General features: G+C 39.5%; 1 protein-coding gene across 4 annotated transcripts; it reads right to left on the minus strand.

Annotated features, from left to right (window-relative positions):
- Positions 1-299: 299 nt before the first annotated feature.
- MDM1 (Mdm1 nuclear protein) lies at positions 300-27,265 on the minus strand. 4 transcript variants are annotated; one of them, XM_076332453.1, is made up of 15 exons: positions 27,204-27,265; positions 26,519-26,624; positions 23,761-24,122; positions 23,186-23,320; positions 20,942-21,097; positions 18,721-18,854; positions 16,435-16,534; positions 11,498-11,536; positions 10,956-11,131; positions 9,255-9,533; positions 7,367-7,515; positions 7,116-7,246; positions 5,138-5,396; positions 3,987-4,055; positions 300-1,738 (listed from the first exon to the last, which is right to left on the minus strand). In XM_076332453.1, exons 1-15 carry the CDS (start codon positions 27,219-27,221, stop codon positions 1,632-1,634), a joined length of 2,220 nt encoding a protein of 739 aa, XP_076188568.1. In that variant the 5' UTR covers positions 27,222-27,265; the 3' UTR covers positions 300-1,631. The 4 variants fall into 4 exon arrangements, with proteins under 4 accessions (XP_076188568.1, XP_076188558.1, XP_076188549.1 ...); XM_076332443.1 differs by having other exon boundaries at positions 20,954-21,097; positions 26,519-26,695; positions 27,204-27,246; XM_076332434.1 differs by having other exon boundaries at positions 26,519-26,695; positions 27,204-27,246.
- Positions 27,266-27,671: the final 406 nt, after the last annotated feature.

Consider the following 27,671-nt stretch of genomic DNA (forward strand, 5'->3'; position numbering starts at 1 on the left):
CTGCAATGCACAATTTCTGGAAGAAGTGGACACTGTTTTCTAACATGATCAGTGCTGGATAGCATTCACTCTTTAAATCAACACCTCATTTGTTGGGGACTGGCCCTTTGGGCATTGCAGCCTTCCAGCCTGTGTAGCACCCATCTGCTCTAGGTCACGATTCCAAGTATCTGTAGCCAGTCACAATTCCAAGTATCAACATATCTAGCTTTAGTAACTTATTCTTTCTGAAGATCAGTTCCAAGGTCTTGTCTTTCAAAAGTCCACAGATGTTCCAGCTGAACAGGTGAAACAGAGAACTAAACAGAGAAGTGCCAACAAAATAGGCTCCACCAATTTATTTGGCTTAACTTGAATAGAAACAAATCAAACCACCTTTTTTATTTTCAGTAATATGCGTACATAATTGTGTACAAAATTGAAATGTAAGCAAATGTGTACAAAACTCAAATTGTTCTTGTATAAAATTTCCAAATGAAGTAATATTAAAACTTCAAGCCACACAAGAACCACCAAACTGCCTGCTAGCCAGCTATTTCCTCTACTTCATGTTAACTTGTTTGCAACACTTGGAAAGATAAAACAAGCTGTCAGCATAAATCACAAACATTTTTCACTGTGACAACCGTAACAGTATGCCAGTCTCTCCAGCAACAGGCAACTAGGAGGAGAGGTAATTAAAATGTCAAAGACTAGAAAAAACATTCTTCTGAGTTTACTTTAAGAGATCAACTACTCCTAAATACCTGAGTTCGAAGTGGGACTGGGGAAGGCCGCTGTTTAAGGTGGCTGAGGTTGCTTTTTCTAGAGAAGTTGAAATTAACACTAAACACGGGTCTTGCCCACAAAAAGGCAAATGTTCACATCAGTACATCTGACAAACTGCAGTACTGTACACATTGAATTCTAATAGTCATCCTGGCCAAAAAACTGTGGACAATGAGCAAACGCTAACGCTTAGTGTCCTTTTCTCAAACTCCTGTATGTTCCATGTTAGCTTCATTAAGAAATACGAAGAACTTTTTGCTAACAGGTTAAAAGCAGTAAGTAGAATCATAGAATCATAGAATCATTAAGGTTGGAAAAGACATCTAAGATCATTGAGTCCAACCGTCAAGTGGTAAAAGTAACTTGTTGTTACAGCACCGTGTTGCACTGACAATTCATACAGTAACACAAACAAATATACCACAGTTGCCTTTAAGATAGCTGGTTAAAATCAAGCAACTGAGGTGTTTGGTGAATGATGGTGTTGCCCCTGAATACTGTCCCAGGTCATACTGCGTGACTGCAGCAGAATACCTTGAAAAGTAACACAGGTTGCATAAAAAAAATAATCATCTCAGTTTCAAGAGGTGCCACTGTAAAAAAAAAATAAAACCCCACATGGCTGTTGTGACATAGTGAATTAAGACATAACTCTCGGATATAAAGGACCTACATTTTCAACACTGGTTTAGATATTGAAATTTTAAATTGGGATGGCAAGTCCTAAACGTTGGGCCATATTAGTGGTAAGTGAAAGGATGCTGCATGGTATCTACAATCACAATTTTTTAAAATGTACACTACAAACTATAAAAAAAATAAATCATTTTACAGAACAGTTTCTCTACAACAGGTGGGAGAGATTATGTCTTGCCCCAGAAATCCTTCCTCTTCTGAGCTCGTTCCAGTATCTGAGATGCAAGCGAGCTAGATGCTGCCGAGCGAGCAGAAATCTGAGACAACCTGTCATCTGTGGGGAAAGCAACAAGGCAAAAAGTAAATAGGAAGATTAAATATACATATTAAAACACAGTTGACATTCATGGCAGACTTTGAAAGTGCAAATATTTTTATGCCCTTTTTCAAAATGGATGCTAAAATAGTACCACAATACACTTTAATTCTCTTACTTGGTAACTGACATGCTGGAGAAGAATCTCACTAGAAAGCTACTAGGATGCTAGGTAAGTTTAGGAGAGCTACGTGCCCAACTCTTGACAAACTCCAGAATGATATCCCTACTGTCACCTGGGAATTGCCCAATTCTCCAAGTCATCTTTACATTTACTCTCCTGTGTCAGAAGACCTCAGAAATCGTTCCTCTGCAACTGAAGTCTGTATAGACTAGACTCTGATAATGACATATTCATGAAAGCAACCCACCGCTTCAAGCAAAGCAGACAACCTTAGAATAACACATGACTAAAATATCAGAACCTATGTTGCCGCAAGAGCCCTTCTGTGCCAAAACCAGCTAGTTTACCACAAGCTGTTAAAAGGAATGTGTCTTCTGAAGAGAACAGGAAGTTTAACACAAAGACAACAAGAAGCATGCTTTAAAAATGTGCTTTTGAAAGGTCTTCCTTTTGAATACAGGGTCCGCTTCACACCCAGCAGAACTCTTAAAATTAAGTAGCCTGGATACTGCTTCTCTGATAAAGCACAACATTATACTTCTTTAACATCATTATCAAAATGTTGCTACAGCTCTGTCAAGATGCTCTCTATGAAAAATGACCTTAATTACACCCATTCTCCTGCAATGGATTAAAAAGAACTGTCTCACTACTTTCCAGCCCCCCCTACCAACAAAAAATTCCACAACTCAATCCTAACAGGACCTGTACTTTGTCGGTGTTTCAACTAACTTTTCAGCAGCGTTTCTAAATTCTTGAAATACAGTGATCCAAACAGCCCGTAACAGGCTCACACACTATGCGTAACAACTATATCCCCGCGTATGAGAAAACTGCTAACTGCACTTCTGCAAACAGGCATGTCATTGGAATAACTCCCAGGTTTCTATGTACATGAACAAATATGGGCATATGAAATATCTATGAGCTGGCACTTTGCACCTGTTTCTGAAAGCTCACACATCATCACTCAGCTCACAGGAAAAAAAAGAAAAAGAAACAGCAGTTACAGCATTTAATCTGTGTGTGGCAAGCTTGTGGGAAGCTGCAGAGTACTATAGGATTTTGCATGTTTTATGTAGGTACACAGATGCTTGGCTGAGCCATCTGCACAACCCACACATTTTCCAGCCAACTGCAGTGAGTAAAATAGAGAATCGGCCTGAACCTTGGTTAAAACCAAGGAGCAAACAAGCCTAAGGGGTACAGAAAAAAGCTTTTGGTTGCAGTTTATTTATAGATATACCCCAGAGCAATCAGATATGAACTTGCTCTGCCCATACTCTAATCTGAACCAAACACAGGTGATTGCGACTAGCACAGCACCACACCAAGCTCAACCTCATATACCATGCTAAGAAACAATGTATAGCTGAGGCTACAGTGCCTTTGGTTGACTCACACTACTGAAAGAGTTTATTTGTGTCTGTCCACAAAAGGGCCAAGAAGATGCACTGGTGAGCTGTGCACTGGCTGCTCCCCCAGATTAACTTTACAGCAAACAGAAAAAAAGGCCAAAACAGCAGTCAGAATAACAGGATGCTATAAGTACCCCTAATACACTGAGCAGAGGAACAGGTGTGAAAATTAAAGTCAGAGGAATCATTTTATGCTGCATACCTGGTCCTCAAGTCTCACACACAAAATCTTTATCTTAAGATTTCTGGTACCTTTTAAAAGTTGCATCCAAAGTTACTGCAGCTGCAGCCTGGGCTGTGAGCATTTTGCAGTTTGCTTCTGTTGCTATCAACACAAAGGCTTAAAAAATGTGTGAGGAGGAAACGATTTTAGGTATGGAACTGAGCAAGCCATAGTAACCACATTGAGCCACAATGGTCTATTTAATTTTCAGCTGTATTTAATGGTTTATTCGTACTAGAATATACCTTCATATTCACACTTCAGATTACTAGGATGAACATTTTCAAATTATTTTGATGAAATAATGCAGTAGTTATTCATGCAAACACATAAACCAGTATTACTTACTGCATTCAGAAACCTCCCACATTAGTGCAAAAGTTTAAATTAATCTAGGTAATAGACACATGATATGCAATAATACTTTGGGACAAGAAATACCTTCATCATTACAGTTTCTTTCCTGAAGGGGTAACTGGAAAGATCTCATTTTTGGATTGCCAACATTCCCTAAGACAAAAGGTCAAAGGCACAGTTTTGAATCATTTCAAAATAGACAAAGGATATTTCATTTTAGAACATTTAAAAAAGTTACAACATTATTTTCAAAACATGAGTCTTATAAACAGCAAACATACCAAAAACCCACGAGACTCCTTTACTCTAAGCTGAGGTAAAATAAACTTACTCCACTGTATTCTTCTCAAGGCACCTATCTTTGGCAGATGCTACAAGTTACTTAGTGAACTGCACTCGAGGTACAGAGCTAGAACACAGCACTCTAACCTCATTCCGAGGAAATTCGCTGGATTTCACCATCCCACTTAACCTGACAACTGCTTGCTCCATTCTAGAATGGAAATACTACTGTAGTTTAGCTAATCTTTATAATAAAAGGACCAGAATTGTGGGACCTTAAGCAGCTACAGAAAGTCTGGAATGGAGACTTAAGCACATAAACTTTATTTTGACTAAGGGGTGAAGGATTCTTTTATCAAATTTATGTCCCCAGTACCCCTAAACATTGTTAAAAATCTTTGAAATGCTCCAGCACAAATTCGTCCTCAGCCAAGAAATGGCTTTTCTCAATATCCAATAAATCTTTTATAGATAGCTTTTTTGTGTCCATATCCTGCAGAAATATTTAAGGAGCTTCTCTCTCAGAAATCCACAACTCCTGCAAAAAAATACCACACTACAGAGGTCCCCAGTTGCACACTGCTGCTGGTAACTGCAGCTGGAAAAGTGTCACAGCATCCAGTTGTAGCCTAAAGATTAAAAATTGTAACTGTTCATGCTAAACCAAATTATTCTCATAATTAGTAAGTACTTATTGAAATTAATAAGCCAAAATTAGACACCAGACCACTAGAATACAATGATATTAGTGGAATCTGAAACTAAGGTGGAGAGTTGTGCAGATTTCCTCAGCAAGGCTAAACATATAGTAGAAAAGCTTTTGTTTGCAAACAAGACATTCTTTGTAGAGTCTGTAAGGCAGCAAGCTCAGCACTCTCTTGGCCTGAACACTGCACGGTAGCCATTTCCATCCTGCAGCGCACTAACACAGCCAGTTAATACACAAAACCCACCATTATGCTGGAATTCTGGATCCTTGAGAGTCCCTTGAATACGACAAGAGGGACTCCAGCAAGGCATAGAGCAGCTTTTGGCTGACTTCAGCGCAGGAGATGTAGAGGAATGCTCTCGACGGGCTGAAGCAAGAGGAACTTGCTCATCAGAAACACTGTTAGGAGGCCACTGGTCCTGCCTGAGTGGCAGAGGATCCAAAGTTCCTAGCCCAGCAGGTGGAGAGGTAAGGAGTGAAACAGCTTCCACTTCCACATCAGGCTAAAACACAATAGAAAGAAAAAAAAAAAACCACACAAAAACCCAACGTCTCATATAGAATCACAGAATCATAGAATAGTTTGGGTTGGAAGGGACCTCTAGTCATCTAGTCCAACACCCCTGCAATGAGCAGGGACATCAACTACATCAGGCTGCTCAGAGCCCCGTCCAACCTGACCTTGAATGCTTTCAGGGATGGAGCAACCACCACCTCTCTGGGCAACCTGTGCCAGTGTTTCACCATCCTCAGCGTAAAAAATTTCTTCCTTATATCTAGGCTAAATCTACCCCCCTTTAGTTTAAAGCCATTCCCCCTTGTCCTGTCACAAAACAGGCCCTGCTAAAAAGTTTGCTGCCATCTTTTTTATAAGCCCCCTTTAAGTACTGGTAGGCTGCAGTAAGGTCTCCCCGAAGCCTTCTCCTCTCTAGGCCCAACTCTCTCAGCCTTTCTTCATAGGAGAGGTGTTCCATCCCCCTGATCATTTTCGTGGCCCTCCTCTGGACCCGCTCCAACAGGTCCGTGTCTTTCTCATGCTGAGGGCTCCAGAGCTGGACGCAGTACTCCAGGTGGGGTCTCACCAGAGCAGAGTAGAGGGGCAGGATCACCTCCCTCGACCTGCTGGCCACGCTTCTTTTCATGCAGCCCAGGATATGATTGGCCTTCTGGGCTGAAAATACTTTTTTCTTATAGGTATGCTGTGATTTTTGAATCCTCATACAATCTGCCAAAGCAGAACCACTTCCCATAAGAACACTCAGCAGCAACTGTCTTCTGGCAACTGAGATCTGTGACCTCTGGCTACCAAGCAGCTTCAGTGACACACTGCCATGACTGTATACAGCCTTCCAGTACAGATGCTTACATATGCAGCAAATGTTGGCTTTACACCGTTACACTTCTCATGAGGGTACTGGAAGAATAAGTATTTCAAGCTTGTGAGAGAGCTTAAAGAAAATCTATTCCTAATAACAAGCGTTTAACATGGTCTGAAAGTAATCTAGTCAGGTCAAACCAAAAGCTTATTCTCTTCACAGCAAAAAACTGTGTTCTTAGATTTTAAGCCAACATAACCAACTTCTCATGCAATTGTGCCTGCTTCTATTACAGAACTTACTACAAAGGATGTATGGACTGAAATATTAGCTGTCTTTGTAGAACTCAGACTAAGCACAACTTGACAAAAAACCCACAATATTGAGAGGAAGACAGAAACATTTAGGAGTTGTTTAACTATTTTTCTTTTAGTAACTATGCAAGCTGCAAAGTAAAAGGAGCACAAAAGTAAAGGAAAGGGAGAATGAAACTACTATGGCACATTATCGTATCTTGTACATAGGCACCCAACCTCTCCTTGTTGAATTTCTTTCAAGTCAAGGAATCTGGAGCCGTGCCCTATGTCAGTGGCAAGCTACAGTAACGTTAATGGGGAAATCAACAGCTCCTGATGGCAACTTTTTTTTTTTAAACAGATCCTGTGCATTCAGCACAAAAAGCCAAAATGGAGCTCATCCAATCTCACTCCAACAGCCTCAACTCCTTTGCTTGATACCACCAAAAAAATTACTTATTCAGACATCAGCCTTTTTTAGTCACAGATGCTGAGAATTTTAGAATAGTAAATAGCAACTCAAGAAAAAGATTTATTGAATAAATTATTCACAATTACTTAAAAAGCACATTCCTAAAATGAATAATGGTAAGTCTTTTTTCTGGCTCACCCGGAAGGACCTTCTTTTTGAAGCTTCTCTTGCACCTCGCTTAGCTGAAGAAGGGTCTGTTCCTAAACCTCGTGTTCGCTGCTGTGAAGATGAAGACTTGAATTTAGGAGGAGACACTAGAACTGCACCTCCTATTGTAGTGGAGAAGATGAAAAATGCTTTATTACCTTAAATAACCTAATAAATTAATTCATACATGTCTTTTCTCTTTAGTTCTTGAAATACTGCTTTGCATTTAAAAGTCTTTTTACCAACAGCTGGGGTAGTGAGATCATGATGAGTCCTGTGAGCTCCACCAAGTGCTCTCAGCTTTGGAGTAGGAAGCCTGCCGCCTGTCCTTGAGGATACAGAAGAAGAATCTGACACAGCTGCAGAAGAATTCAATACTAAGGTATTCTCACTGCAAAAAATGAGAAATAATTAAAGGATTAGCTAAGGACTCAGAAGTCTTGCACTCAAGCTTTTTGTTTCTAATACATTCCTACAATGAAGCCTAAGGCAAGACAGTTAGGGCCATAAAACACTAACAGCCTGTAGCTAAAACATCCGCTTGCAATGGGGAGTCCTGGATTCCAGCCCTTGAGCCTCAGTTTCTGTATTTTATTTTTTTTTTATGTAACTGGATAAAATACATAAACAGTCTCAAGCTGCAAATTCAGGCTCCCTCTGTCCCAATAAACCTTGAATGTATTGCTGCACAGCAGCAAAGACTCAACAGGAGGGCTGGAAAGAGTACTCACGCAGAAAAACTTTGAAACTGCTTGCCACCTTAGAGGTGGGAATGTGGGTTTGACTCTTTTCAGTCAATGTGGTGGAACTGAAACCAAGTATTCCACATTTATGTAACTGTTCTAGCCCCCAGGTTATTAAATAAATCAGCACTACCACTTCTGCCTTCTTCCTCCAGATGCATTTCAAAAGGAGGTGGCGGCATACCCACACTGTGCAAGGAACCTGATCCTATTAGTGCATGCTAGACACGCTCTGAGGACATCTAGGCAAAGAATGCCTCATTTCGAGCTCTCAAGCAGGCTTAGATAACATGCAAGTCTTAAGCTGCTCTGCATGGCCAAGTCCAGAGCATATCTCAGCACACACACAACCACATTACAGGATGACAGAAAATCTTCAACGTCAATCAGAGACACATCTATGAACTAGATAATCTCCAGAATTAGACAGAAACTTAAGAAGGTTTTCAGGATGATGGTTTTGAAAGCCTGCATTTAATTTCTATTTGAGTCTAGCATCTCAATCTTTCTTTGCCTGGGTTTTGCATACAGGATATTATCACCAAAGACGACAATTGCAATTCCTTACCTTCGATTCATGCTGCAACACCAAAGATAAAACCCAATGAGGAATACAGAATGCTTAGATGGTATGGTAACAAGGGCCAAAGTTATTCAGATTTAAATATCTATCAAACTAAAATATTGTTCTACTAAAAAAAGTATACAAAACTTGCACAGTAAAAAGCCAGAGACTTCTGTAACTACATATAATTTGGATCTTTCAACTGTCAAATACAGTACTATGCACAGTACTATGCACATACTGAATTGATCTCTCATTATTTCTAAATACCCCTCCACCTTTTTCCCACCTGTGCTCAGTAACATAATCACCGGTGATTACCGAATGAGAGGTTTTTTTTCCTCCCAAGTCCTTTATCTTTGCCCATGAATTTTTTTAAGAAAAACAGATGCTTAAGTACAAGATTAGCATGTAATCTACCCTTCCAGTCTTATCAGTCCTATGCTGTCAATTTGAAGCAGATTGTGAGCTTTAATTTTCACCACACTTGGCTGCTGTGTAATGAACAGTCTGTTCTAAGAGGCCCATACTGCAAATTTATAGTTTTGGAAAAAAACATTAGAATTGTTCATGCTTCTACAAACTTCTGTTCTGCAAGTTAGAAATCCAGTATTCTTAATGATAGATCCATTTCCATCAACCAGCTCAATGTCTTGAACTTTCTCATTCCTTATCATATTGTTAAAAACAAAAGTAGTCTCACACCAACTTATACTCTCTTAAGTAAATCTGATTTAAAAACAAAAATTAGTTAACCTACAAATTTCTGAGATGTTAGAGGAAAAAATTATATATATACACCACAAAAACGTTCAGTTTTACCCTTCAATTTTCTTATCTTCATTGGCATCCTTATTGTTTTTTTCTAACTGCTGAGCCACAACTACAGCCTGTTCATCTTGTTTTTCTTCCGCTTCTGTTGATTGCCGATTCTCCCTTTCTTCAGCACCTTCTTGTTCACCCCAAACTAAACGCCTTTTGACTGGAACAGTTAAAGCATCTGACATGTCTTTCTTCTCAGCGCTGTCCTGGTGTGGCTGTTCTCTGGAGTCAGCTTGCTGCAGCATTTTGGGGCTTGGTGCAGTCTCTTTTTCAGACACTCTAGGTAACAAAGAAAGCACTGTTTCATACCATTGATTTGCATGATATACATGTGTCCATGTAGAACACATCCATCCAGCTCAGCCCTTTGCCAAAAGTACAGCTCAGATATTAGAAAGTGGTACAGTCGACATGATGAATGGTTAAATTTCCACTGAAGTTTTAACTGATGTTTAAGCATAACCCATTTTCAAACTAGATTCTATGAAAACTCTTTCTGGATTACCATTTCCAAAGATGTAATGTAAAATTAGGGCTCTATTTCCAAATTAAACAACAAGTTACATTATCAGAAGTGCTCAAAAAATAACTAGTTCCATGCATAGGGACTGTCTGATGCCACAGTTTTGAAAGCCAAGCAGTTTAGAAGACTCCTTTTCAGGCACAATTTTTGAAAGTCTTAAACTCTCAAATGCTCACAGAAATCAGTGCAAATTAGCCTAGTGCACAGAAATGAGAGCAGTAAGAGGATCTGTATTTCACAGGCAAAAAAACAAACCAGTAAACCAAAACATTTACACCATACTTAGTATCACACATTATAGTGTAATAAATACTCTTTTACATGTCATCCCCCAACCCTTATTAGAACTACAGTCATGCAAATGGGTAGATCTCTCCCACATAGACAAGTAGTGCGCATACAGCAGTCTAAGTGGACTACAGAGGCATCCAAAGCACTGTTTTTAAATATCAGATCTCAGAGAAGACACAAATGGCTTTTTTTTTCTCCTTGCTTGAGCAATAGCTGTCTACATTTTACTAAAATACTAATTCTGAATTTTTGTAGCAAGGGATTTAATATCTGCCAATTGTGACAGCCTTCAAAGAAAGGAGAAAATGGATGTACACCATTCCAGTTCCTAAGTCTTCATCTCAGAACTAAACAGTGTCTAAGACTCAACCACAAGATTAATTAATCCTGACAAGAACACTGATAACATCTGAGTAGGCAAAACATATTTCATATCATTCCAGTGGAAAGTGGAATATTACTTCAGTATGACTTACTGCGAAATTCCTCCAGACTTGATGAGACTAAGGTTGCCACACTAAATACGCATTTGCAGAGAATTATAAAGGAGTAACTTTCTCTTCTTTCAGAAGACTGGACTGTGCCTCATTTTCAATTTGAGCACATATCAACTGATGTATCTGTGAAAAGGTAAATGCCCTCATCTGTTCTAGAGAATTTACATATCACAGGATCGTAGAACAGCCCAGGCTGGAATGGTCCTCGAAAGACCATCTGGTCCAACCTTCCGTGGGGAAAGGGAGCCTAGATGAGATTATTGAGCACCCTGTCCAATCGCATCTTGAATACAGTCAAACATCCAAGATCTCACAGCTATGCTAAGCCTACATTCAGCATTTTGCTCTGTTTCAAAGCTGCAGAATAATAGGCAGGAATGACAACCTTACCCGGCAAGATCTAGTGCTCTGATGTTGTTGCTGATGCCTTCTTCTGAACTGGAATTTGAGGACACATCCCAAAGACTGTTATTATCGGACAGGATCTGATTGAGATGGTATCGGGAGAAGTGTGTTCCCTCTACTCGTTGCCTGTAAGCTTTTGCTCTTTCTCGAAGTTCTCTCACCTACACATCAAGGTTTCACAAGTTGCATGTCTGTTTAAAGTTCATTAATAGGCTATTATAAAGTATTTGCATTAGCTAATGGCAGCTAGAGGAGAAAGGCAAATTACTCATAATACAGGGCCACCCACAGCACAAAAATTGCATGCCGCAGTAAATGCAACAAAAGGAAAGCAAAAATAACAAAAGTGTGTATTTAGTAAGCATGTTTGAGCCATGAAGCCAAAGCAAAATTGTCAATTATTCATTCACTGATCACAAAAAGTTATGCAGCAACTATGAATAAGTTTAGTGCTGGATTCTAGTTTTTCCATCAGCGCTCAGACACACTGCTCCAAACACTGAAACAGAAACTTAGATGCAACCAACCTCCATATACCACACGGAATTTAGGGTGTTTTGAGATGCCTAAGGAGAGGAATACAGAATTATTTTTAAATTTCTTATTTTTCTCTCAACTCTGTATTGTTATTATCACCCTTGTAACTTTATTTCAGTCTAAGTAAGAAATTAAATACTAAAAACCTGTCAACATAGCTCTATGCTGCCTCCCTGAGATTCAATAAAAAGCTGTAAAACAAATACATCAGCACTGGTATTTCACCAGTTTTTGCCAAGCCTGAGGAAATTAATTTAGATTTCTAAGCATTAACACTAAAAAATACATTCACCACCAATTTATTATTATTTCAAGTCAACAGATCGATATGCATGTGTAATACTGAGTTTGTATGCTGTGAACACTGCAACTGTCTCTAGCTTAATCTTATCTCAGTGAGGAGCTGATAATTACATGAGAACTCTTGGTGCTGTTGCATGTAAGACATAATATCAAAATCATTCCTTCTAGGCTATCAGTAACTGTAAGAATGAGATACAAAACTGTTCAGATGTCAGGTTTAGTCTTAAAAAAAATAAAAGTGATAAGCCCTCTCTTTAGACATTATACTGCTGATTATACACTATCATTTTTATGCTTAAAACTAGTTAAACACTCACACTGTCTTGTGTCTTTCACCCAAACACAATTAAAGTGCAGGAAGAAAAAGCAACAACAAAACTTTTATGTTTAAATTATTAAAAATAACTTTGTGATATCATTGTGTGAATTCTGGCTCACTAAAAAAATGGTTCACAGGAAATAAGTATTTTGTCAAAGAGCAGGAAAGTAATACTGACACTTCCTCTAGCATATTTTCATAGCTTTTCTTATTTATTCTTCTTTCATGATAGCCTTCGCATCATTCTTCCTGCGAGGAACAGAGTTGCTGGGCCAAATTCCGCTAAACTCACTAAAAGTAACTGAATGCAGCAGATGGAAATCCACTTAGCCCACACCAGCTAACATCCCACAATTTGACCCACTAAACTTCCAAAGAATAGCCTATTAAAAACACATGCTTGTCATTTTAAGAGGAGAGTTTAAAATTTGAGGTGCAAGTGATTTACTGGATTATTCACTTTAAGTAGAAGAATGAAAAATTAATTATGATTGCCACAACAGAAGGAATATAAATCCAGAGCAACAGGACACTGGAGGGGGAGGAAGAATACTATGTCTCCAGTGAATTGTGAAGAAGTACAAAGGACAACCGTCTCCTTCAGTGACTCAGCGGGCAGCATTATCTCAGCAGGACACAGGCCCCAGAGAGTCCTACTGTGATTATGAATTGCCCGCATTAATTTTTCAAAAGCATAATTCAAAGAGATTTTTTCATTTGACTGCTGAAAAGCACCCCTTAGTAATATATTGTAGAGTAGCAGTCTAGGAGTAATCACTACGGCTAAGGTCATACCAGGATTCTATTATGGTATTTGCCTGTTTGGGCACAGAACTTCAGAAAGTCTTCTTTGGACCCAAAGTTACCCATATGCGGTCTCAACTAAGGGAGAAACCAGACTGGATCAGTCAGAGCTTATCATCTAATCACTTATGCTAAACGAGAGATGTTCTGTAGGCACCTTTGGCAGGGGCGAGTCTCAACAACCCACCAGACGTAGAGGTTAGATACAGCTTCGAAGAACATTTCTCTTCATGTCAGTGCATTAGTGTGGGAACAGGTATGGAATCATGTAGAAACCAAAAGGAATGTTGGGCAGCCTATGCTGGGAATGGCCAAAGTACCTTTGTTGCTTTACAATAAAACCGATGCGCTTGACACTTTTTTCAAGTTATACATTCTTTCATTAATCTGCTGTTAACATACTTCTCAAATGGCTAGATTCTTTCTTATGTCTCAACCGTGAATGAAATATTTTATTCAGCCCTATTTTAGCCATGCTGGACCCCATCTTGTAGTTCTTAGAACAAAAATATTGATGGATGCTACAAGAAAAAAAGCCTGGCCAAGAATCAGGTCTATCAGGATTTTTATTCTTGTATTAACAGAGGTTTTAAGAATTAACCTTGGTTTTCTTCCAACCTGTCTTGAAGACCAGAAAATTCCAAGCTTTAACCTTGCCCTGTGCTTTCACTACACCCACAAAATGCTTCTTATTAAGAATTACAACCCTCAATGATATATATGGAAATATTAACAAGAAAATAGCAAATTAAAAAAAACTCCATATAGAAAAAATCCCACACAGTAACACATTTACACAAGCTAAATATTATTCCTTGTCTACTAGCAAAACTAGTTTTGATATGCTGTACTGGTTTTGGCTGGGATAGAGTTAAATGTCTTTATAGTAGCTCCTATGGTGCTAAGTTTTGGATTTGTGCTGAAAACAGAGTTGATAACAAAGGTATGGTTTAGTTATTGCTGAGCAGCGCTTACACAGAGTCAAGGCCTTTTCTGATTCTCACCCCACCCCACCAGCAAGCAGGCTGGGGGTGCACAAGAAGTTGGGAGGGGACACAGCCGGGACAGCTGACCCCAACTGACCAAAGGGATATTCCACACCATATGACGTCATGCTCAGCGTATAAAGCTGGGGGAAGAAGAAGGAAGGGGGGGATGTTCGGAGTGATGGTGTTTGTCTTCCCAAGTAACGGTTACGTCTGATGGAGCCCTGCTTTCCTGGAGATGGCTGAACACCTTCCCTGCCTGCCGACGGGAAGCAGTGAATGAATTCCTTGTTTTGCTTTGCTTGCGTGTGCAGCTTTTGCTTTACCTATTAAACTGTCTTTATCTCAACCCACAAGTTTTCTCACTTTTACCCTTCCAATTCTCTCCTCCATCCCACTGCGGGGGAGTGAGTGAGCAGCTGTGTGGGGCTTAGCTGCCTACTGGGGTTAAACCACGACATATGCTCACAGGCATGTGATTTAAAGTCTAACAGAGACAGGAGAAATTCAGGTAATTCCAATTATAAAAGTCTCTTCTCTATGAACTCATAGTAGGATCTAACGTAGGTACGCATACATAAAAATGTGTATGTAATCAAAAATGTGTATGTAATCTAAGCACATTTATCATCAATAAAATATTCATTATTACAGTCTTAAAATGAATTTGGCTCTTCCAGCTACCCAGCACAACTCCTTCATTTAGAAGGCCCTAAAAATCCTAGTAATTCTTTTTTGAATTCTTCATGCCTACTGCCAAACGACTTCTTTCTAATTTCCTGCAATTCCCTTGTCAGCAAGAAAATCTCCATGGAAAAGTCAGCCATATCCAAAACACTTATCTACAGTGTGGGAATTTCTTGATTTCTCATATACTCTCATTAAATGCTGCATATATTTACTTCCTACATCTCTGAAACACAACCCATAAAGGATCCTGCCTGGTAAAGCAGAACATCCACCCTCCACTTGCAGTCTCCTCATTCTTTCCATTGACTGTACTGCAGCGACTCCTCCCAGCTGGCTGTGCTGCAAACACAATATACTGCAAGGCAATGTGTCCCTCTCCCTTTACTTGCCTACCAGTCAGTTGCTCGTGAAGCTGAGCAATGCTCCTGACTGTTTTGAATGTTACTGATGCACCATCCAATCTCCAAATGAAAGTCTTACATGCCAGAAAAATGACATAATATTCTACAGAAATATTCTGTATACCACTTAGTCAGGCTGCATGCAATAGTTCAGAATATTCTATAGTTCAGAATATTCTACAGCCTTAGTTACAGTAAATCTACTGCATATATCAATACATATAAAAAATAAAAATATTGCTTGTTTTTAGTCTTCTAACATCCTCTTGAGGCTGTTTTCACAGAATGGATTCTCTCATGCTTGTATACACAAAATCTGATTATGAATCATCGCATACTACGATACACTTTAAACCTTGAGACCTATTTCTCATTGAGTATTTTGTATACATTCAAGATATTATTTCTTTTTGCCTAAAAAGAAAATTACTTGCTAGATTAAGTCCAGTGAGAAAACACAGAACTGAATGCTACCGCACTACTCCTGCAATTCTCAGAAAATGTTATTTTCAGAATCTCAAAGCCCAACACACTACAGCCATCCGCTCCACTTCCACCTTCCACATCAGCTTGGTCCCAATTGATGAGGAAACACATTTCCAACTATTTGCCACACACGTAGCAGTGCACAGTGTCTCACAAAGGCTCCCTCTATCAGCTGGGAGAAGACTAAGTCAATTCAGTGAAATCTGACAGTTGCAGAACTAGCTCTAGCAGTTCCTTAGCACACTGCTGACAGTTTTGATTTACTTGACTAATTCAGGAAATCATACTCAATAATCCTGCTAAGAAATCCTGTGGTCCTGAAGCTGTTCAGCATTTTCAGAGTTCTGTCAAATGAGTTCCTATACAGTATAATACTGGTCGCAGTTACTGAATAAACTAGAAAATACTTAGATTGGCTGAAACTTGCAAGAGAAATTCTCAATTTTATGTTGTGTGTAACTGACTTCAGCTGACTGCTTTGAATGGATTCAGCATGGCAAGCTAACAAACTGAGCCTGACTATCAAGCTGACCTAGGCTGATACACATGTTGGCCTTTTCCTTTTATTCCCTTGGAATTTCCTATCATCCACTTCTGCATTTTGAAAACTTCTGCTTGTTAAAACTGGGCTGAACATCAACGCTGAGATTATCTGCTCCAAGAGATTCTGTTCTGAATGATTCTGATTGTAAGGGAAACAAAACTTCTCGCTTGCTTTGGATGTCACATTAATATAATCTTTGAGTCACGCCATCTCTTATTTTTTCTTGCTATATATTACACTGACTTGTCAGAACCTAATCATCACCTTTGGGAGCTTGAGTCATTAGCATTAATCTCAAAACTGTATCTTACAAACCCACAATTCAAAGTTTTTTGCATCTAAAAATCAAAATACAAAGCATACTCGGGCTTCAGATTTTTTTAAGAATACTCACCTGGCTGGGAACTTTACTTCTAATACGAGACCAAGCTCCATCTTTGTAGAAATACTGGGCTGGAGACAAAAATTTTGACCTATATTCAGTGTTCAACTTCCTAAGAAATCAAGAATGAGGAGAGGAAAAAAAGACAGAAAGAGTAAAGCTTGATATCCAGAATACTCTTTTTAAGAGCACTTTTAAAAGTTATATCAACAATCATAAGTATATTTGCACTTAAATGCCAGGGCTGAGATATGAAAAATGCATGCTTTGAAACACAGCTCATCTACACCAACACCACTAGGAAAGCTGTGAAAAAGCTCATTCACAGTTGGTGGCTCTTCAAGTAGTTATTCCTGTTGGTTTTTCCTCACAACCCTTCTGCCAGAAGCTTTTGCCCTGACAGCCAAATCAGAACAGCAGAGTATAATACACACGTAAGCCTCAATTACTTCAATGCAAAGTGCAGCACCTTGGTTTAAGTCACTGATGAAGGTGTATTTAAGTAAAAATGCTTGGTTTGGCACTAACGTGTCTGAGACATTTCCTTCTGTGAACTCCACTCTAAAGGTGCTCTGCGTATGGGTGGGGTGAACTGTTGGGGCTAGAAACATCTGACTACCAGAACAATGGTCAGTATAATTCATCTAACTATGTCCTACTGGCTTTGATCTTCAAAAGGCCTCAGTACTTGAAAAGATGGATTCATTTACCCCTTCTGCCACACACATACATACGCAGAAAAATTAACATCATCTAACTTATAGCAGGCAATAAGCAATACTTCAAGTCCTTAAGCACTGAACTGTGGATTTATCAGCTTAAATCTAAAGAGGTTTTTGTTTTTAATCTCGCTTCAGAACATTACTAACTTTATTTTAATATATTCAGCATTGGGTGAAAAAGCCCTCTTTTTCAGTCCTTCTTCAGAAATAGATCATAAAAGCCTGAAGTCAGAGAATAAAATGCACCTTGTAAAAAGAAAAATACCAAGGCAAAAAACCCTTATTAGACAAAATTTCTTTCCGCATGTCCCTTTCTTTGAAACTGACAGAATTCCTTCAGTTTTGGTTGCAACACTAATGGATTAGCTCAAAAAACACATCGCTGCTGTGCCTTGATCGCAGTCATTCTGCTGCAAAAGCAGGCCATGCAATGCAGCTTGCATACAAAGTGACAGTCCTGTCTGCATATTGAGAACTTGCACATTTTGACAGCTATTTGCCCAGTGACTGCTTTGGAAACTTTTGTCTTGTGCTACCACACTGAAGGCATAAGAGGCAGAAATTTGTCCTTAAATTAAAAAAGACATAGCAAATGATCAAGAATTTTACACACTGCTCACTGCAAAATTGACTACAATCTACATCAAAGATCTATGAAACCCAAGGAGTTAAAGGTTTTAACTACACTATATCCACTCACTTTTTCGTAAAGCAATTTTATTTTATAGAATTTTGGGTGATCACGTTGTAATTATCTCCCAATATCCAACAGCATTCAGACCTAGGTAAGTCTCCTCCCCCATCTTTAATCTAATGCCTTAACATTGCCAGAAAGTCATGTGAATGAAAGCAATCGCTGGGACACACATTAAGCACAAAGACAGCAGAGATGGATTAATTTTATGCATTGTAAAACCTACATCCATTCTGGGCTTTTATTTCTCTTGGCATATCTCAGATGTGTAGAAAATGGAAACACGGGTTCAGTTCCTGCAATATAGGTATGTGGCAGAAGAAAAAGATACTTTGATAGCGCTCAGTAACATACAATTTCATTTTATTTCCGCGCTTGTCAGATTACCCTAACTGGGACAGATTTCTTTACTTCCCTTTACCTCATGTGTTTGCTTTTGTTACTCTGGGACAGAAGGTGGTACGGACTAGAAAAAGCAGACATCAGGTACAATCATCACAGTTTTAAAGCGTGGAGCAAGCACAGGAGAGCAGTTTGAAAGGTGACTACAACTTCCAAAGCACTCGCTGAAAGTTTAGTAGCAGCACTGCACCAATTTAATTTCATTCATGTTAAATTTATTAATAATATTATCATTTCATCAGAAGGTTCAACTGAACGAATGTGGTTACAAAGCTTCCACTTCTGCCGCCTGCGGAGAAGGGGATGGAAATTAACACCAGGTTTAGATGTACACACAAGAAGCTCAATCCCAGCGCTGCAAGGGGGCATTTGCCCCTGCAACTGTAGCATGGCGTGGTTAAAGGTCCATTGTCCATCATTCTAAATATTAGGCTGCTGGACACCTATTCACTAGGCTAGGTTTTCCTATTTTATACATACCCACGACTTGTATGTAAAGAGAGGGGCTTTGGACTGATATGTTGCTTATTTTTTTGTTTAGGATGTTTCTGTTCTGATCTCCCTTGTTTTGCTGCATCTTCTGCTGGCTTTTGAAACGGTTCTTCCCTCTTACTCTAAGGCAAAGATAATTTTAAAAATACCGCATTAGCTAACAAACTGAAAACCCTCATATTCCTTTTGACATCAAGCTTTTGCAAAAAGTTAGTTTTATTTTAGTGTTAGCTGTTTCACATATTTAATACAAAAAAGAATATTACATTCCTTTGTTAATACAAAAATAAACTAGCAAAATGCCAAAGCTAAGATTCTGAGTGCAACATTCAGTTAGTTAGATGATCTATTTTGTACGCTTTACAAAATGAATTTAACATGAAACACAGAAATAAAATAATACAATACCTGTGCATTCTAACCTGTTTGTGTAAGACTTAACATGTGTATTTTTGGAATTTGTAATAAATAAAAAAAATAAAAACTCTTAGCTTTATAGTCAAGCAATATAAACCAATTTATAAAAAAAACAAAGGCAAATTTTTCATTTGCTGCCAGTCTGGTTTATAAAGGGTCAGATTGACTTGTTCAGTTTTCACATCAAAGATATTTTTTTTCCTGCTTATTTTATCCTCTTGGAAATCCCATGCATGATTTCTGATTCTGCTAGAGATCTTCACAGATATTGTTCAAATTGAAGAAAAAAAAAAAAAGGAAAGCAAAAAAAAAAAAAGCCCACCAAAATACCCCAAAACTTTTTCAAGATACTCATCAGAGAAGAGATATCGGTATAAACAAAAAGTGTTTTAGACACTTCCACCAAAATTCCCTTCTCATGCCTTCTCTTCTTTCACTTTATTAGCTCTCTTGGGAAAACATAACCTGACTTTCCAATATGAAAAACAAACAAATGCTTCCTGAAAGCCTCATGCCTTTCAAGCTTTCTTCACATCTGCTAAAAGAGGCAAAAGGGGACATAAAATTCGTCATTCCCAGATGAGATTTAAAGCACTGGGCAGGTCTGAGTTTTAAATGATAAAGCCTCCAAGCCAACAATCATCTTTAAGAACCTCAAAAGTACCAACAGCTTAAACTGAGCCACAGGCACTCCATGTTAAGTATGCATTTTGCTCAGTAACGGTCCTAGTGAACATGTTGTCTGACAATGGCTCTTTCTGCTTTATCAAGGAACAGAGATGGGTACTGAAGAGGCTCATATGTGGTCCTTCTACCTGAAGGATGGTTAGCTAACCTGCAGGAATTTAGACAACACTACACTTGGCAGCTTGCTACAAAAATAGACATTCATATGTCCACCTTGCTAAACAGGTTAGCTGTCACACAGTCTAAACTGCTCTCACCTATTTTTAGAAGGTCTCAGTCTGAAACAATTCCTTTTCATTAAATGTATCCGGTAAAATGGCCATAGCCACGTTTCCTAAAAGTCCACTTAAGTTTGTCCAAGCCAACAGCAAGACAAGGAAATGCAAGGCCTCAGAGAGCCAAATTACTTTCATAAAAGACATTTTAATGCTTTGAACTGAGTAAGAGAGCCTACGTAGGCTACACGATGTCCTGTTATAGCCCTGTGCTAAATACAGTTACTTACCTTTCAACCTATCAAGGCAAAGGCAAATGAATTGTAACCCTTCCTCCATGTTTCTTCAAATTACAACTATTGGGTCAAAATCAGTTCCAACTGTGGCATCTTCCATACATCAAAATATTGTTTTTAAATTCACACTATGTCTGATTTATGAGATCCAAAAAGTTCCAGACCTCCTATCCAGACTTTCTGCATACCAAGAGACTATACTGGTACCAATGAGAGTATAAATCAGAGATTTAGATTTCAGAAACTATCCTAATGACTAAAGACAAAGTTTCAATTAAAAAAAAAAAAGAACCCACTTGAAAAATAATAAATTAGGGTGACAGGAAAAACACACTTAAAATGTCATTGTAAACTGAACAAATGCACTGCAGAAACTACAGAACCCACTACAGAAACGCCTAAGAGCAAACAGAGCTGTACAGTGTTATTTTCACTCTTTTATACCAAAACCACTACTAACTGAGCCCAGTGTCATTAGCAACAGCTCTAAAATGTAACTAAAAAATTTCAAAATAAACCCACCCCCGCATTATAGAAAAGAACAATCAAAATTATAGAAGTATACTAATGCCTTTCTTTTAGGGAAGTATTTACTTGTTCACAAACCAGAAATTCTTTCTCTTCTGCACCACCTCTCTCTTGTGGACCCTTAACAGGAGGAGACCCTTTCAAATTTCTCTCATATGCAGTTTCAGAAGTAATTGCAGGAGATTTAAATGGAGGTATGGATTTACTTGTGTTGCAAATATCCTTTGGGGAAAGAAAACAAACAAAAAAAGAAGAGTGTGATTTGCTTACCTTAAGGCTAAATTTTCAAAATCGGTTAACCAATTCATGCAAATACACTCACATATGAGCAGAGAGATGGTCATGTGTACAAATACAGCATGTGCAGACTAATTAACTTCTAAGACAAACTGAAGAGAAACTTAATCTGATAAAAACTGCAGTCACTGTTCTCAGTGAAGTTCACTAACAGAGGTTTTCTTCATTTGGGAAGACAGTTCACCTTCAGAGTTGTATGTAGGATCATATTTTAAAACATATGCCATAAAACTTCCCTACGAGTCCTCAGTACACGTCCAGTCCATAAGAAACAGACAACTGTTCTGTGTTTTAGAACTGGATGCTTAGGGCTTGGTAATTTGAGCTATCCACTATTTTCCAATCAATACTGTATTATAAACCAAGGTAGAGAATTTGCCTAATACATGGTCAGGTATCATCTCCTCATGGGGTGCTGAATTAAAAGACCACGCCGTGTGTCACAAGCATACATTTTCCCCAACTTTGCTATGAGAGTTTAGGTCTGACTTAAAACCTAACTTGGATAACTGATATTTTCACAGAATCTTTTCAAGGGAAAGGTATTGTCGTTATTCAGCATTCAGGTATATTCTCCATCATATCAACAGCAATCAAAAGAAAATCAGTTTGTTAACAGGCCTGATTTTTATCATGAAACTCTAATCTTAAGTTTAGAACCTGCAAACATTTATACATATTTAGATTTTCTCTAAGTTCTATTTATCTAAGGATTTATAGTGCCTACAGACTTATTCTTACGGCTTCTTATTCTGTATAAGCTGTGCAAAAAAAAGTTTACTATTGTAGATTCCACAGTCTTTCTTCTGAAATAGCACAATGTTCACAAGCATCAATAATGAAATTATCAAACTGATTTCTAATAGAATCAAATGGAATTCTTTACGAAATTTTCCATAAGGTGACGTTCTGGGACCTGCCTCTTCCTCAAATGGCCCTTTGGCTTCTATACTATTGTCATGCATTTCAGTGAGTTTTCCTTGGATAAGGGACTGCTGGGAAACAGATATCTCAAAGTCAGTCCACCTGCTTGGCATTCCAAAAAGAAAAAGACAGGAACAGTTTTTGTAGTGATTGATCCTAGTTACCAACATTTATGGCCTCTGAAAGCTGTTACTGAACAAATCTGTTACCTGTGAGTAAAAACAGAGAGAGCACCATCTGTAATAATCCCATTAATGTATATGCTCCTAGTGAAGAAACAGAAGATAAAATAAAAGCGGAAGTGCCTATTTTATACTGCAAAATGACCAAAAGATGGACTCAGGCTCTTAAGTCCTGATCCCAGTAACAATGAATTGAAAACACAACGCAGTCTCACAATCAGAGTTACTCTTTGTGGTTTGATTAGAAATAGCAGGATTTCCAACCCTACAAAGTCCAAAAACTCATGCTATATATCAAAATACCACAAGAGTGTCTTAAAATCAAAAGATTCCACTTTTAAATATAAGCAGTTCTCATGAAAGAAAAAAACACTACAAAGATGCACTTTAGGGCCTAGAAGTATATGTGCACAGAGATGGAGACTGAGAAGAAGAAACTGCAGTAACCCATAAAAGACCGTGAGAATAAATAGTGAAACCGGAATTATTTCAGTGGCAAGACATGTTATTACAATACAGAACACCTGAACATTCATCTGTTGATTAGCTCTATATTAGATAACATAAAAATGTTAAAAATGAAGGGTAACATTGAGTAGGATCTTAGAGCTCCTAAGGTAAATTAATGCAAACGGAAGAAAATAGTCCTGTTAGAAAGGACAGAATACAACCAGGGAGAAGAAGGATAAGTAATTAGACCTGACTACAATAAAGAATCACAGGGAAACAAATCTAACTATACTGCACTTTTGTATGTTGGAAGAACAAAAAAAATACCATGTAACAGCATTCAAGTTTGGACCCCCCCACCCCACCAAAGAGGAAGAAAGGAAAACTTGGAAAGTAAGCAACTTTGCTGATAAATGAATACTTTCTTTTATGTACTTTTTGGACTCTTTAAAGTTACCTGTTCAGCTGCAAGTATTGGTGACTTTTCATGAGGACTCTTCCAAACAAATTGGCTTTGATATTCAGAATTTCTGGGGAAAGTATTTAAACGTGAAATATTCATGCCCACTTTCCTCTGAAGGACTCTGTGACGCTGATAACATAAAAAAGAAAAAATAATTAACACCGATTGTTCCCTTTCCTACAATGTTTTGCAAGTCAAGTATCTTTCAATGCACACTTTCAAACCAATGGTTTGGATTTTGGTTGTATGAATTAAATTAAAGCAAAGTACATTTTCTCACTATAGCCAATAATCCCAAAAAGTCTATACATCATTGGCTTAATCCTTGTTTAACTGAAATCAACAGGGACAGCATATGAAGGGCAAAATTCCTATTGACCTAAGTGGAACCAAAATCTGGTCTCAAAAGTACTGCTCCCCCAACAGAGAAGCTACAACACAGAAGAACATCAAAATACAGAACTAAGGAGAGAGTGAGACAACAGAGGCTGATGTGTGTCTATTACTGTAAATATCAGATTAGTAATTTTTACACTGGTCAATTACAAAAAAGATATATCTTCCCTTACCCCATTACCCATTTTTTCAAATTCCTTTTTTGGAGATGCAAATGCTTCATTTTGATTTGGCGGAGCTGCAGAGGGTGATCTCTTCATGTCGTTTTCTGCAAGGGCAAGAGCTGTTTCACCTCTAGAATCTACCAAATCTGACCAAACTTTTGGGGGGAGCCTGGGTCCTTCTGGCGTTTCAATTTTTTCCTGATTCACACCATTGTTGTTGTGGTCTATGTGCAACTCTGCAGTCTTAAGATCCTCAGTTTCAACTGGGTCATTCAAATCACAATCTGCTGTCCATTCAAAGGACTTTGAAATCTGTGGATTATGGTAAGGTACCCTTCTCTTGGAAATGAAGTTTGGTTCTCTTGTGATTCCTGAAAAAGACATATTAGGTTTAACAAAAACATTCTATTGAAGACATAATATCACTCTACTACAAGAACAAACTGAAAGTTTATCTTACAACTGATTATTAGAAAAAACTATTTTAGTATCTTTGAGCAGTGACAGCCTATGAATTATGGGCACGGCTGTGAAATTCTGTCTTCTTTCCTATCTGCGAATGCCTTTCCTTTCCACTAAAGAGAGGTGGGAACATGGTGCTCCAGGACCATGTTGTATATAACCCTATAAAGCAAATATGACCACAGGACAACCTTTTGCAGGTTGATTCTGGGCATTGAACAACAACAACAGAATTAACACAGCCAGTGTAAAGCATGTGGTTAACACAGATACAGAATAACCAACCTGCAGTGATAAAAAAACGCCACAAACACTTCTCATTGCACATGCACAATATACCTTGCTGAACAGGTTCTCACCTACTGTGACAAGACAGTGACAGATCACTATCCATCTAATACAACTGTGATTTAAAACCATCTCAGATAGCTGGCGACATTTTACAGTACAAACACAAAAACATTTCCAAAATTCTAAAAAACGCTATGTAACAAAACCAGGTATCAAATTATTTTAAAGAATTACTGGCCATTACATGTGCAAATGAAAATAAAATTACCCTATCATTTTAAGAAGAGGACTGAATGACTGAACACATTTAAAGCAGAAAATCACAATCCAACCTCAAAGTCCTCAACTGCGATGGACAAATAAGTGAAGGCCCCTAACTGGCTGAAAGAAACACTTTCTAGGAGAGAGAGAGAAACTCCTATCTCATGAAAAAGCAACGTCGAGAGAGAGAACAACCTACAGTGAAAGGTACACAGAATGTGTGGATGTCCCAATAAACATACAGGTGGTAGGAAATAATTCTAGTGGAAAAGCACTGGAAAAGAAGTGGGAAGAAACTCAGAGCACCTGCAGCTGTTAACTTTTTGTGGTGATGTTCCAAGTCAATCTTAAAATTGCCAGCTATGTGTTTCAACAGGAGGAACCAGAAGTTTAAGTTAATTATCAAAAACAATCTGCAAATCCTATGAGGTGTCATGAGTGACATTTGAAGACGCACATGGTTAAACGGCCAGAAAAGATGTGGGAGTGAAAATAAATGCAAAGGTGGAGGAAAACTACACCAAGCACACAAAAAACCACCACTACAACGTGAGGAGGAGGAAAAACTGCTGTATTGCTAACTCATTACTTTATTGCAAGTCTTGTAAAATTTGCAGTTTAATTCAACTGGAAAAGAAGCATAGCTTACAATTCTAAAAATAAGTTAATGTGTTTGGATGTTTGGGCGTTTCAGAATTCGTGGAAGTTATTCTCTTCAGTACAGGGGCCCATACACAGAGCCATGTGCTAGGGAAAGCAAGGTTAAAGAAATATATATTTTTGCAGTAACAGAAGAAAGCAGTAATATATATCAAGCATAATCTTTGGCAAGATGAAATTATTTATTAAAATGTCTAGTATCTCAACTGAAAACAAACCATACTCCCCGTAGTTGCTTCTTAATTACTAGGTCATAATTTAGAACACTAAATATACTGTAGGAATGAATATATTGGATTCTAATTACACAGACTGCATAGTGTGGTTGCACAGAATTGCACATTTTTGTTAATCTGTCTTGTGCCACTACAATAACTCCTATTTTTTACTGCTGCTTTTCAAAGCACTGCACTTGTCATCACTCTGCAGCTTATTCCTTTTCCTCAACGCTCTATGGACCTTTCAATCCAGATGCTATTTCCTTTGTCTTCTACTTTCCAATCCCACATTTTCCTGCCATGGTAATGTCTACAACCCCTAACTCCTAGACTACAGCATCACCAGCTTTTCCATTTAATGCCCATCTTTTCTTTTTCTTTCCCCTAGTTAGCTGCCCCTGTAGGTCTTCATAAAAATTTTACTTTGTATCAAACTTTGCCCTAAATTAGTCTCCTCTTAAATACAGAATTCCACTTACTGTTTCCATGCACCACAGGTAACCCAATGCCTCCTTCTATACACCCCGTATGGGTTAGTAGTGCATCGGTGCTTCGTGTTTGGGACTCAGCTTACGCTGCATGCCAGAAACCACGTATTTTTCATGTTTTATATAAATAGCACTAACATTAAAAGAAAGTTTCAGTGTAGCCAGAAAGAATATGGCATTCAAAAACATATTCTAAATGATGACCAGGAATACACTGTTAACTGTATAAAGTGTACAAACTGCAAACACTACCAGTTCACTGTGGTCATGCACTCAATCACAGCAAACCTCCCTAGACCTCCTGCAGCCCAGGCTCATCCTTGCCAGAGTCGGCTTAGACAGCGCCGGGGTTTGCGATCGAGGGGGCAAGCTTTCAGGGGTGCTTACCGAACTGATCTGACCGAAGTCCTGCCCACAAGGATTTCTGCTGTCGGGATGGGCTACAAAACTCTGGGGTTTTCCATTTGAAGTTTCTCTTATATTCACTCAGCCCCTGCAGCAAACAGAGGTGTCTGTCAAGTGACCGGTGCATATCCTGCTTCGCTGCTTCTGTCGGTAAGAGATCTCCAAGGGGAAAAACACCAACAAGGACGCTGCAGGATTCAGCTAAGCTGGCAGGTTGCTCTGCATCTTCCAAACCCACCCCCATCGAAGAGCGAAAACTACTTGACCGCTCTCCGAATAGCAGGAAACAGCATCGAATAATTCCATGCACCAAAAAGTACGCAAAAACTTATTTATATCTTTAAGTTAATAAAATTTCAGGAACAAATACAGTCTGAACCCTCTGTCACCCACACGACTGAACTCTTCCTGCCTTTATTAGCCAGGGCTCCTCAGCGCAAGGGTCCCCCCTTTCCCGCTTCGCCGGTGGCACCCCAGAAACGGCCGTACCCCCTCCTCCTGCCGACCGCAGGGGCCGGCCGGGCCCGCCGCCCCCCAGGCCCGGGGCCCCGCCCGCCCAGCGCACGGCCCGCCGGGGCGCGCGCACACACACACACACATCGCCCCCCCGCTCCGCAGCCGCCGCCGCCGCCGCCGCCGCTGCCCGTGCGGCCCCGCGCCGCCTCACCCTGAAGCGCACGGGCATGGCGGAGCGCGGGCTGCCGGGCCGCGGCCGTCACACCGCCGTTCCCCTGGCAAAGCCGCCGGGCCGGCGCGACCCCGCCCGCTTCGCCTCGCCGGGCGCCTGCGCGGTGGCCGCCCAGCGGGGGCGGGGAGCGCCGCGGCTTGCGTCCGGCCATCGCCGTTTCCCTTGACGGCGCCGCACTCGGGGGCCATGTTGGCCGGGTGCGGCAGGCGCCTTCCCTCACAGCGCTGCCCTCGGGGGCCGTGTTGGTCGGGTGCGGCCGCCGTATTATCCATATTAAAAGCCTTTTCCCGTGCCTGTGGCAGGATCCCGGCGCTATATCGCCAGTACCGCGTATCTGGAGAAGGACGGTGGGGAGGCGTGTGAGCCCACCAGCGTGTCAGTCAGGGGCATGGGGCACTTGGCGCTAATGCAGCACAAGGCCAGGGGAATACTGGACGCCTGGTTAAA

This window comes from Aptenodytes patagonicus, chromosome 1 (assembly GCF_965638725.1).
Source record: "Aptenodytes patagonicus chromosome 1, bAptPat1.pri.cur, whole genome shotgun sequence".
NCBI classification, from domain to species: domain Eukaryota; kingdom Metazoa; phylum Chordata; class Aves; order Sphenisciformes; family Spheniscidae; genus Aptenodytes; species Aptenodytes patagonicus.

Coding starts and splice junctions, on each gene's coding strand:
- MDM1 (XM_076332434.1), bottom strand. CDS start 26,663: ATGCACCGGTCACTTGACAGACACCTCTGTTTGCTGCAGGGGCTGAGT. Junction 21,098..23,185: donor CAATACTTGCAGCTGAACAG/GTAACTTTAAAG, acceptor CTTTCCCCAAAG/GATATTTGCAACACAAGTAA. Junction 4,056..5,137: donor TCCAGAATTCCAGCATAATG/GTGGGTTTTGTG, acceptor CTTTTGTCTTAG/GGAATGTTGGCAATCCAAAA.